The sequence below is a fragment of the Salmo trutta genome, chromosome 14, assembly GCF_901001165.1.
Source record: "Salmo trutta chromosome 14, fSalTru1.1, whole genome shotgun sequence".
In the NCBI taxonomy this organism is placed as follows: Eukaryota; Metazoa; Chordata; class Actinopteri; order Salmoniformes; family Salmonidae; genus Salmo; species Salmo trutta.
The window spans coordinates 40,928,501-40,941,590 of NC_042970.1; the positions used below are offsets into that span (position 1 = coordinate 40,928,501).

Sequence of the window (13,090 nt, forward strand, 5' to 3'; positions counted from 1 at the left end):
CCAGTCATACCACCAAGACACAAGGGGCTTGATTCAATCCATATCGGGGAAATTCAGCGTAAATGTGTTATTGAAATTGAAAAGCAATGTTTCCGCGTTAGCAGCAGAGAATGCATTCATGGTAAACGCTGCAAGTGTCAGTTCAATAGGAAATTACATTTACATTTAAAGTGCGCTTTCTTTAACGCTTCAGCAATACAGATTAAATAGAGCCCAGAGTTCAAAAGAATCACTTCAGCTGAAGTGCCGAGATATGTAAAAGAAAAATGACCTGTTTATTTTTATGGTACTTTATAAAGAATGTGGTGAACGGATTTATGAACCTATATTTCCAAATCAAAGCAAACATTTATGATATATGTTCATATTTAAAGTGAAACATTGATAAAGCTGCCATAACATGCATCATCATCATTTTCCTTTCAACAACATAGAGCCAAAGAGTGGTCCATATAGAACTGTGGCTGGAATGAACGAGAGAAAGATCCCCATACAGTACTCCTTGGGTTGCAGTAGAAGTCTGAACAGCATATTAATTCAAAAGAGGGAAGAGTGTTACTTGTCACTTATCCAGGAAACCTAGTTACGGGTTTTGATTGAATAGCATGTCTAGTCTTTTTGAGTGCCTCTGCATTCATCCACACACAGACATACAGACATATTGAAAGGACAGCCCATACACAGGTATACAATATCTACAAGATAGCTCCAGGCCTGCCCAGTTTCCATAGTAACAAGTTCCATCCTGGCAAGGCTGATGCCAGAGCTGCATAGCTCTGCTAATTGGGGTGGGAATGTTTAATTGTATCAAAATGCATGCATTCTTTACGTTTACACAGTTTGCACACTCAAACATATAGTAGTTGTTACACAGGAATGCACGTAGACAAATAAACATCCTGTAGCCACCCATTCCCCCCTGCATAGTTTTGAATAAATGCATGATAATGCATTCTGAAGAATAGACATCACAGTGCATAGATATCACCGAAGATGCTTATAAATAAAAAAAGACAGACCCACAACACTGTCCACATACATGTCCATGTGTTTGTCCTTGGCTCTCTTCCTCTTACTCTCTCTGAGAAAAGTCAGCGTGAAAAGGTGAGAATGTCGCATCTCCAGAGACGCATTTATCGCACCCATTCCTGTCTGAGCTGGATCCGAGCGAGGGGAGCTATGTGAAAGGAATAGTAATGACTGCAGAAAGGGCAGAACCTCTGAAACACTGTGTATGTGTGTGTGTGTTATTATCATGTTTAAAGGGACTGATGCTCAGGCAAAGGCTTCCACTTTGTTAGATATTAGCTCGGTTTCTATCCAACTGGCGACAGATTTTCATACGAATATTCTAAAATCCACATAACAATATGCGCATTTTCCCACCAGAGATGTGTTTCCATCAAATTGACTTGTCGCGGATAAAAGCCTGTGCGTGATGAGTTAGGCCTAGTGAACATAGAAAAAATTATTTTGCGGTTAAATTCCCATGTACCGAATAAACAAAATCTATGTTTAATGGGTTTCCATCGCATTTTCAACTCTACTGATGGCTTTGTCACAACAAATGTTGCGTTAAATAGCAAATGTGCCCACTATGGTTTTGGCATATGCGCTCTAGCCAATAGGCTACCTACCTACATGATGCTGAGTATATTATGGATAAGAGCGAGATTATTTTTTATTTGTCAAACGGCAGCCAAGCATCGATCATCGTGTCAACAGAATGAGACCCTTGAAATGTATTGAAAAGAAGAAAGCTCATCACCGTGCACTTTCACAACCCTGTGAAGTTCACCATGATTTGTTTCATCCGTAGCCTAATAAACGGCATGCTTTCCCAAGTCATAACCGGAGGACCACACAACATATCGCATGACTCTAAATTTACTTCGATCTTACGATTATTATTAATATTTGAGCATAAAGGGTTTCCACCGCCAATTCATTTTACCAACACAAGAAGATCCCACCTTGTCTGGCATATTCCGTGTTTGTCGACATTTGGAAAGTTTACCGACAAATTTGCTGTTTCCATCAGGCCTGTCATGAATTTTTTTTTAATCCGACAAGTACTTTAAATTTCTCTGGAAACTTGGTTCATGTTAACATCCCACTGGGCACCCCCTTGTTGAATCAACGTTGATCCAACGTGGAATAGACGTTGAATTGACGTCGGTGCCAGTAGGATGGATGATTTGAACTGTAGAGTGGACGGACATACAATGTCACTGTTTTATGTTCATTATGTTTACGATGCACTTCAAATCCATCTGGTTAAATTGGCTGTCATCTGTAAAGCGTTGGCTTCTTGTGCACTGTCTAATACTGAGTTGTGTTGCTGTCCCTTATGTTTCACATAACCAGGCATCAAGTTATGCTTTCACTGTAAGAATACATAGTGGGAGTCAGGGACAGTTTTGTCATGTAAAATCTCTTTAAAAGAAAGACGACAATCAATTCCTCATGAATAGACATGATATACATTGTAGCATTGCTATGAGATGGTCCTGTGGAGAGTCATAGGATGGAAAGACTAACTGGATAACACATCATGGACACTTACAGAAAGGAAGTAGCCACTGATAGCCTTTACATATTTGTTTTGGTAGAATGATTCTGGACAATGTTCTGACAAGGTGAAATGTGTTTACTGCTATACTGTGACCACTGACCGGTGTGTTTAAAAAAAAAGTTGATGTAAATTTGCTGCTAGTCTATGTAATTTTTTTTCTTAAAGGGCACTTTATACATCAGTCTCTCTCCATCTCTGGGCGAGTCACCCAACATCCAAACGTCCTGTAGCGTACAAAAGCTTTAACTTTTACTGTAGTCCTGAACAAAAGGGTTTCTGATGTCAAAGGATTTGTAAGTGTTATGTTTTAATGAGAAAGCACAATCAAGTGACTATCTTTTTTTGATAAGATATGAAAAACATACAATTTAGGAATTGATGTTGGGATTTCAGGGTTAGGGTCCATTAGAAATGCTTGGTAAATTGGAATTCAATTCAAGAATTGGATTTGGAAATTTCATAGATTTGAAAGAGATCCCAAACGAGTCATTCCCAACCAGTCATTGTAACATACAGAAATTCCAGGGAACTGAAGGGGGAAAAAAAGATTTGACAGACTTTCAGACTATCCCCACCTCTTCTTCTACTGTTGTTTGTAGGTCTCCAGGCTACTGTTTGTTTTGTAATATTTTTACCTGTTGACTTTCTAATGCTGTACGTTGTTGCTGTATAAATGTTCTGTTGTTCGATCGATGCATGTCATAACTTTGGAGCCGTGACTGGGTGTGAAACATGCACAACGCCAGTTTAACTGTCCTGTAAAAAGTGTCTCAATGTCCCAAGATCTTTCTGTTTCTTTTAAAAAGGCAACATTCCCCTTGGATGACTGAAAATTCAATAAAAGTCAAATTAATGAATGGGTTAAGTTTTGGTTATTGACATGCATTACAGGCATTATTGAAGGCTTTTGCTAATACAAAGAAAAACTGCACTGACAGTTACATACACTTAGAAAATAACCTACAATAGTATTTTTTCCAGAAGAAAGCCACATAAACACGATTAAATTGTTGGCAGAGGTTTCGTATCAATTGTTATGTCAGACACTGGTATGGTCCGGTCCTATATGGATGCGCACACAGCACTGTCTGTGTTGCTTTTTGATTATGCCTGATCCATGTGCTGTCCGGTCGGTCTGTACGGCCATGAAGAAGTTGTAGACTCAGGTCTGTAGACTACACAGTAACCCAGGGTTATATGAAGAGGAAGCTGTGGACGGTGGGACAGGAGCAGGAGCCTAGTCTCCCAACACGCCTCCACACACCACGACACCTGGGGTTACCCACCGCCTGCCACTGCAGAGACTGCCTGCCACTGAAAGAGGGGGGAGGGAGCAAGAAAGACTGTTGTTTACTAATCTAGTCTAGACTAAGACTGCCACCTAGTGGCTGAAATCTAACTCTTCAAACAAGAAACGCAACATTGGGTTAGAACGTAAACACGATTTAAACGGAATGTCCTAATATCTTTACCACATAAGTATAGCCTCAAGCTCTCCTCTTCTCACCCCTCCCCTCCTTTCCTCGTGGGCCCTGTATGTCTTACCTCTCCTCCTCGTCCTTATCTCCATCTCCAGAGCAGTGTGTCTGCCCGGCAGCGAGGGCTGGAGGCTGACACTCCACACAAACTTGGTGGCCCTCCCTCAGGTACTGCATCCAGCGGGTGTGTGGCCCCACACTACGCTGGCACCCAGGGGTCAGGGAGGTCAGCTGGAACTGCACACAGTACCTGGATAAGTATACACATTACAGACACGCGCATACAGACATACAGTGGCAAGAAAAAGTATGTGAACCCATTGGAATTACATGGAATTCCGCATAAATTGGTCATCAAATTTGATCTGATCTTCATCTAAGTCACAACAATAGACAAACATGGTGGGCTTAAACTAATAACACACAGATTATTGTATTTTGCTTGTCTATATTGAATACATCACATTTAAACATTCACAGTGTAGGGTGGAAAAAGTATGCGAACGCCTAGGCTACTGACTTCTCCAAAAGCTAATTGAAGTCAGGAGTCAGCTAATCTGGAGTCCAATCAATGAGACGAGATTGGAGATGTTGGTTAGAGCTGCCTTGCCCTATAAAAAAAACCTCACAAAATGTAAGTTTGCTATTCACAACAAGCATTGCCAGATGTGAACCATGCCTCGACCAAAAGAGATCTCAGAAGACCTAAGACTAAGAATTGTTGACTTGCATAAAGCTGGAAAGGGTTACAAAAGTATCTCTAAAAACCTTGATGTTCATCAGTCCATGGTAAGACAAATGGTCTATAAATGGAGAAAGTTCAGCACTGTTGCTACTCTCCCTAGGAGTGGCTGTCCTGCAAAGATGACTGCAAGAGCACAGCGCAGAATGCTCAATGAGGTTAAGAAGAATCCTAGAGTGTCAGCTAAAGACTTACAGAAATCTCTGGAACATGCTAACATCTCTGTTGACGAGTCTACGATACATAAAACACTAAAAAGAATGGTGTTCAGGGGAGGACACCACGGAAGAAGCCACTGCTGTCCAGAAAATAAATTGCTGCCCGTCTGAAGTTTGCAAAAGTGCACCTGGATGTTCCACAGCGCTACTGGCAAAATATTCTGTGGACAGATGCAACTACAGTTGAGTTGTTTGGAAGGAACACACAACACTATGTGTGGACAAAAAAATGTCACAGCACACCAACATCAAAACCTAATCCCAACTGTAAAGTATGGTGGAGGGAGCATCACGGTTTGGGGCTGCTTTGCTGCCTCAGGGCCTGGAGAGCTTGCTATAATCGACAGAAAAATGAATTCCCAAGTTTATTAAGACATTTTATAGGAAAATGTTAGCCTATCTGTTCGCCAATTGAATCTCAACAGAAGTTGGGTGATGCAACAGGACAACGACCCAAAACACAGAAGTAAATCAACAACAGAATGGCTTCAACAGAAGAAAATACCCCTTCTGGAATGGCCCAGTCAGAGTCCTGACCTCAACCCGATTGAGATGCTGTGGCATGACCTCAAGAGAGCAGTTCACACCAGACATCCCAAGAATATTGCTAAACTTAAACAGTTTTGTAAAGAGGAATGGTCCAAAATTCCTCCTGACTGTTGTACAGGTCTGATCCGCAGCTACAGAAAACGTTTGGTTGAGGTTATTGCTGCCAAAGGAGGGTCAACCAGTTATTAAATCCAAGGGTTCACATACTTTTCCCACCCTGCACTGTGAATGTTTACACGGTGTGTTCAAGAAAGACATGAAAACATATCATTGTTTGTGTGTTATTAGTTTAAGCAGACTGTGTTTGTCTATTGTTGTGACCTAGATGAAGATCAGATTACATTGTATGACCAATTTATGCAGAAATCCAGGTATTTCCAAAGGGTTCACATACCTTTTCTTGCCACTGTACACAATCACATACAAAGTACAGTGGAGGCTGCTGAGGGGAGGACAGCTCATAATAATGGCTGGAACGGAGCAAATGGAATGGCATGCGTTTTCTGTATTTGATACCATTCCATCAATTCCACTCCAGTCATTACCATGAGCCCGTTCTCCCCAATTAAGGTGCCACCAGCCTCCTGTGCAGTACACACACATTCAAATACACACAGGGGTCAGAAAATATGACAGAAATACTATGGAAGGAGACAAACACAAAGACCGGATCTCTCACCCTTCGACATCATCGTTATCAGGGATGTCCCTCTTCTTCCTGGCATTGCCATAGCCACCGGTAGTGATGAGAGCCGGGACTGCAAAGACAATATCATTAAGGACAAAACCATGACAACAATATCACAGCTTTAGCTCACACACACACACACACACACACACACACACACACACGTTTTTTATTTAACCAGGTAGGCCCATTGAGGTCAGAAGACCTATTCTGCAGCTGAAACCTGGGAATGTAACCTTTACTTGAAGACAGAGGGATATCTGACAGAGACAAGAGGCCATTAAAGACATATGGGTTAAGGTCCTTACCAGAGCATTTAGATATATAGCCTAAGGCAATATACACTGAGTGTACAAAACATTAAGAACACCTCTTTCCATGACATACTGACCAGGTTAAAGCTATGATCCCTTACTGAAGTCACTTGTTAAATCCACTTCAAATCAGTGTAGATGAAGGGGAAGAGACAGCTTAAAGAAGGATTTTTAAGCCTTGAGATAATTGAGACATGGATTGTGTATGTGTGCCATTCAGAGGGTGAACTGGCATGACAAAAGATTTCAGTGACTGAACGGAGTATGGTAATTGATGACCGGCGCACCAGTTTGTGTGTCAAGAACTGCAACGCTGCTGGGTTAAGCTCAACTGTATTAAGAATGGTCCACCACCAAAAGGACATCCGGGAAACTTGACACAAGTGTGTGAAGCATCCCTGTGGAATACTTGACATCTTGTAGTCTATGCCCGACGAATTGAGGCTGTTCTGTGGGCTAAGGGGGTGCAACTCAACACGAGGAAGGTGTTCTTAATGTTTGGTACACTCAGTATATGGCTGTGGTGCTTACCTAGTGATTTGCTGCACTGTCGGTGGTGTTCCCTGTACTCTGCACAGCCGGCGTGCTCCTCCACGTGTGGACAGGGTTTCCCCCCATTTCGGGGCTCCTGCAGGACTTCCCTGCTCCTTATCCGAACTGTGGCCCTGCAAGGCTCACCACAGCCAGACCACGCACTCCACTCACTCAGCACACAGGACACCGCTAGGAGGGAGGGGGAGGACAGGCAAAGCCAGATCCAGGCATAAGCAACATACATTCTTTTTTTGGAACTCTCAACTTACTGTTGAGAGTTAGAATAGTAGAATACACAAGGTGTAGTTTTGAAATTTGGTTGTGCATCATCGCTTTTGTTATGACAGTCAATGAAAGTCACTCAATTATCATTCACAAAAAAAATGTAGATTGGCAAGTTAGTCTAGTCAGCGTGCCCAGGGGCCAGCTGCAGGTAGCCTAGTGGTTAAGCGCATTGGGCCAGTAACCGAAAAGGTCCCTGGTTTGAAACCCCGTGCTGCCTAGGTGAAAAATATGACGTGCCCTTGAGCAAGGTACATAACCCTAATTGCTTCTGTAAGTCGCTCTGGCTATTAGCTTCTGCTAAATGACTAAAATGTAATGGCTCTGACCTCTAGGGGGGCCCCATTGATTTTGTTAGTCAATCTCACTCAGATATAATTTTAATATGGCATAAGTCGTGACAAAATGTAGGGACCCCACATAGGGACCCCCTCACATAGGGACCCCAAAAGGCAAGAGCGGGCCCTGAGGACAGGACAGGACGAGAACATGGCAGGGGTAAATGAAAGCAAGTACAAGCACGACTATGGTAGAGTGCCCTCTACTGTATGCATTTGCTACTGAAAAAGCATTTTGCATTTTTAGACAGCTAAATAAAAAGTAAATCGATATACAATTATAAGCAAGGTATATAATCTATGAATTACAAACAAATCATATGGCTCACATGACAATTAATCATCACACTTTCAGGAGAATCTCAATTACTTTTGCACCAAACTGGGGCAAAATGACCATATCCAGTGTTGTCAAACACAGGTCTTATGCTAGTGTGTTGTAGAAATTGACACACGATGGGTAACATTATACACTACATGACCAAAGGTATGTGGACCCCTGCTCGTCGAACATCTCATCACAAAATCATGGGCATTCATATGGAATGCCCCCCCTTTCTGCTATAACAGCCTCCACTCTTCTGGGAAGGATTTTCACCAGATGTTAGAACAGTGCTGAGGGGACTTGCTTCCATTCAGCCATGAGCGTTAGTGAGGTCGGGCTCTGATGTAGGGCAATTAGGCCTGGCTTGCAGTCTGCGTTCCAATTCATCCCAAAATGTCTCTATGGATCTCACTTTATGCACGGGTCACTGTCATACAGAAACAGGGAAGGGCCTTCCCCCAGAGCCGGGCGGGCCTATACGCTCACTACGCAAGTTGCGTAGGGCCCAGCAAATTACGCGAAGCATAAAAGTGGGTGTCAATGTTTACAACTTCGATGAGAGGATGAAGTCTCTCAGTCAAGGTTTAGTTACAACTCTGGACTAATGCAAGATGGAAAGCAATGGATTAACTATTGATTTATATATTGAATTTAAAATGTTGATTAGCTGGGCATACTGGGAAATATGGATGCACATCTCACAGTAAATAATAACCATCAAGTATTCAGCCAAGCCATAGTATTAATAGTATTTTATATTTGAAAATATATAAAAGGAAATATGGGGGAGCCATTTTGAATGGGCCTGATGCAGCTGATAAAATTAATAATAGTATTGTTATCTATAATTTACAGGTGCTATATTTAAGTTTGTCAGTAGAGGAGATGCTGGATCATCAGCCAGTACAAGCACAGACTCAGTTGATCCATATCCAGCCAGTACTAACACAGACCCAGTACAGCTGGCTTCAGAAAATACTAACACAGACCCAGTACAGGTGGCTTCAGCCAGTACTAACACAGACCCAGTACAGCTGGCTTCAGAAAATACTAACACAGACCCAATACAGCTGGCTTCAGGCAGTACTAACACAGACCCAGTACAGCTGGCTTCAGAAAATACTAATACAAACCCAATACAACCGTCTTCAGCCAGTACTAACACAGACCCAGTACAGCTGGCTTCAGAAAATACTAATACAGACCCAATACAACCGTCTTCAGCCAGTACTAACACAGACCCAGTACTGGCAGCTTCAGAAAATGCAAACACAGACCCAGTACTGGCAGCTTCAGAAAATACAAACACAGACCCAGTACTGGCAGCTTCAGAAAATACAAACACAGACCCAGTACTGGCAGCTTCAGCCAGTACTAACACAGACCCAGTACAGCTGGCTTCAGCCAGTACTAACACAGACCCAGTACAGCTGGCTTCAGCCAGTACTAACACAGACCCAGTACAGCTGGCTTTAGCAAGTACTAACACAGACCCAGTACAGCTGGCTTCAGCAAGTACTAACACAGACCCGGTACAGGCAGCTTCAGCAAGTACTAACACAGACCCAGTACAGCTGGCTTCAGCAAGTACTAACACAGACCCGGTACAGGCAGCTTCAGCAAGTACTAACACAGACCCGGTACAGCTGGCTTCAGCCAGTACTAACACAGACCCAGTACAGCTGGCTTCAGCCAGTACTAACACAGACCCTGTACAGCTGGCTTCAGAAAATACAAACACAGACCCAGTACTGGCAGCTTCAGCAAGTACTAACACAGACCCAGTACAGCTGGCTTCAGCCAGTACTAACACAGACCCAGTACAGCTGGCTTCAGCCAGTACTAACACAGACCCAGTACAGCTGGCTTCAGCAAGTACTAACACAGACCCAGTACAGCTGGCTTTAGCATGTACTACTTCCTAAAAGAGGTTGAATTACTGGCTAAATTTGACCCCGTTATGGAAAATCATCTCAGCAAAATGAAAGATGGGGAGACACATGCTCATTACATTGAGAAGCGCACACAGAATGAGCTGACACAGATTTGGAGTGACACGATTCTGGAAGAAACAGTGACTCAAGTAAGAGACTCAAAGTACTTCTCCTTTATCTTGGACTGTACACCTGACAGTCACCAGGAGCAAATGTCCATTATTCTAAGAAGCGTGACTTTAAAGGGAAAGCCAGAGATCAAGGAGCACTTCCTCGGCTTGGTGAATGTCGAGTTTACAACAGGCTTGAATCTGTCATCTTAGATAAGCCGAATAAGCTGAAGATCCCATTTGAAGATTGCAGAGGGCAAGCTCATGATAATGGGGCCAACATGAAGGGCAAGGAGTACAAGCCAGACTGCTCAACAACAACAACAAAAAAATCCCAGAGCCGTGTTCGTCCCATGTGGAGCACATACTCTAAACCTTGTCATTGCAGATGCTGTCAAATCTTCAAAAGATGCAGTTGTTTTTTTTGGGGGCATGTGCAAAATCTCTTCACCTTTTCAGCTGGCACACAAAGATGGAGTGTTTTGAAGAAACACGTGAACATAACTGTGAAGTCATGGAGTGACACAAGATGGGAGAGTAGGCTCCAAAGTGTTCATGCAGTCGGGTATCTGGCTTCTGAGGTTCGGGAGGCGTTACTGGAAGCCAGACAGTGGAGGCACAAGCAATTGCAGAGGATCCTACCCCTTCTTGATTTGCTGTGTCGTATGGTGTGAGATACTGACGATGACAAACAAGGCGAACGAGCTCCTCCAATCCGCCTCAATGCAGTTGGATATCGCAGTGAGTTTAACCTCAAATGCAAAGGCCTCCCTCTCTACATACCGGGAAACTGGATTCTCTGAGGCCCAGACAACAGCCGAAAGCATTTGTGAAGAAATGGATGTGGAGGCTGTTCTGAGAGAGAAGAGACAGAGGCATTTCAGCTATGAGGCTCCTGACGAACCAGTGACTGAGGCACTGAAAAAAACTTGAAGTCAACCACTTCAACATTGTGGTCGACTCTGCTGTGACATCCACGGATGGGAGATTTGAAACACCCAACCAGGTGAAAACCAAATATGGAGTGCTGCTGACCTTCAGCACTGCCTCTCAGACGTCCAGTGAATCTTTAAAGGCTCACTGCATGGAAGTTGAGAACACTCTTAACCTTCAGAGATGACGGTGACGTCAGTGGAATGGATCTGGCACACGAGATTCAGAATTGACCTGATCTGCCATCAGATAAGATGACTGCCTTTGAGCTGCTTTCCTTTCCCTGTGAGAAAAACCCAGAGGAACTCTATCCTAACCTTGGGATAGCCCTAAGAATTGCAGTCAGCCTACCAGTAACAGTAGCGTCGACAGAGAGGAGCTTTTCAAAATGAAAGCTCATCAAAAGCTTCCGGAGGTCTTCCGTGTCACAGGAACGTTCGAGCGGTCTGGCCGTCATGAGCGTAAATCATGACGTGGGGAAACACATGTCCTATGATGACATCATTGATGTTTTTGCCTCAAGAAAGTGCAGAAGAGGAATATTTTGATGGTAAGATTTTAATTCAAACATTCAAATGTTTACACACTTAGTAGCATTTAAGGTTGTATGGCAGAAGTGCATTTGTGTAAATGACTGCTTAACTAACTATGTGACATACTCTCTCCATTTCTTCCAGACAGTACAGATAGACTGGTGCCCATGCTGATGCTGAAAATGCCCAGGCTGTAGAGGGAACCAAAGTTAATCACACAGCCGTATAGGTTTATTTTACTATTTTAAAGACAAATAGCTGCAGCCATAGCCTATAGGCTTATGTTTACATTGTATAGACAAAGCTAATTGTATAATATTGTGAGGACTGGACTAATTACCAGGCAGCAGAGCCAAAGCTCAGTAATATATTTGATTATTTTCTACATTTTATATTTTCTACAATTTCTTATATTAATGTTAATATTCACTTATCTTAAGATTCTATAGAAAATATTATATTCAATAAACATTGTTTGTTTTTACACCTCATTCTGTTCTGTATAGGTCTATTTATTCTTAGACAGACAGACGGAGCAAACTGTTTTAAAGGAGGGAGGATTGTAGTGCGAACACTGAGGTGTCAGGTTTGACTGTGTGGCAATGGTTTACATGGCTCAGGTAAGAGGGCCCCTTAGCAGAATTTTGCTTACGGCCCTGGGAGGTCAGGACCGGCTCCGCCTTGCCCAAACTGTTGCCACAAAATTGGAATGCACAGTTTCCTCTAGAATGTCATTGTATGCTGTGGGATTAATATTTCCCTTCACTGGAACTAAGGGGCCTAGACGGAACCAAGAAAAACAGCCTCAGACCATTATTCCTCCTTCACCAAACTTGACAGTTGGCACTATGCATTGGGGCAGGTAGTGTTCTCCTGGCATCCGCCAAACCCAGATTCGTCTGTCGAGACTGCCAGATGGTAAAGCGTGATTAATTTGATGGGTGTCCACATACTTTTGTATAGGAAACTTACCTGGGCAGGCGAATTCATAATCATGACAGCAGTCCAGAGTAGAGGTACAAGCCTGGTCGCAATAGCAGGTGCCATACGAACGGTCAGCTCTCCATCCCTTACTGACGCACGACCGGTCGTGCCCCGTGCAGCAAAAACCCGTGTCCTGACACCCTGCCTCGCCGGGGACGACCAGGAAAACTAGCAGCACGACACAGGAGTAGAGACAGCGGCCGGTAACAGTATAACTGAACTGGTACATGACTATTGGCTTAGACTAGTATTTCTGTGGGATTTAGCGCCGCGGCTAACACCTGTAAAATCGCTGTGTTCACACGCCGAAGTTGATACTAGGGGACTTCCGATGTCGTTTATCTCAGTATTTCGATTTTTAGAAAAGGTAGGCTATCATTCTGAAACGTTTTTGACACAGAGTTTGTTCAGAAACTATCCCCATAATGGGATTCTAAGTGCCATCGGGCAATATACTGCAATGGCTTTTGTCAAGCGCATATCTCTCTCTTTCGCTCTCTTAAAGGGACAGTTCGTTTCTCTGACCACAGCGCTCCCAACAAGGAAGCTCATT

The 13,090-nt window shown here is 43.2% G+C and overlaps 1 protein-coding gene across 1 annotated transcript; it reads right to left on the reverse strand.

Annotated features, from left to right (window-relative positions):
* Positions 1 to 2,415: 2,415 nt before the first annotated feature.
* si:dkey-7k24.5 (somatomedin-B and thrombospondin type-1 domain-containing protein) lies at positions 2,416 to 13,045 on the reverse strand. The gene is made up of 5 exons (XM_029775871.1): positions 12,526 to 13,045; positions 7,096 to 7,287; positions 6,242 to 6,320; positions 4,121 to 4,303; positions 2,416 to 3,889 (listed from the first exon to the last, which is right to left on the reverse strand). Exons 1-5 carry the CDS (start codon positions 12,764 to 12,766, stop codon positions 3,769 to 3,771), a joined length of 816 nt encoding a protein of 271 aa, XP_029631731.1. The 5' UTR covers positions 12,767 to 13,045; the 3' UTR covers positions 2,416 to 3,768.
* Between the last annotated feature and the right edge of the window lie 45 nt (positions 13,046 to 13,090).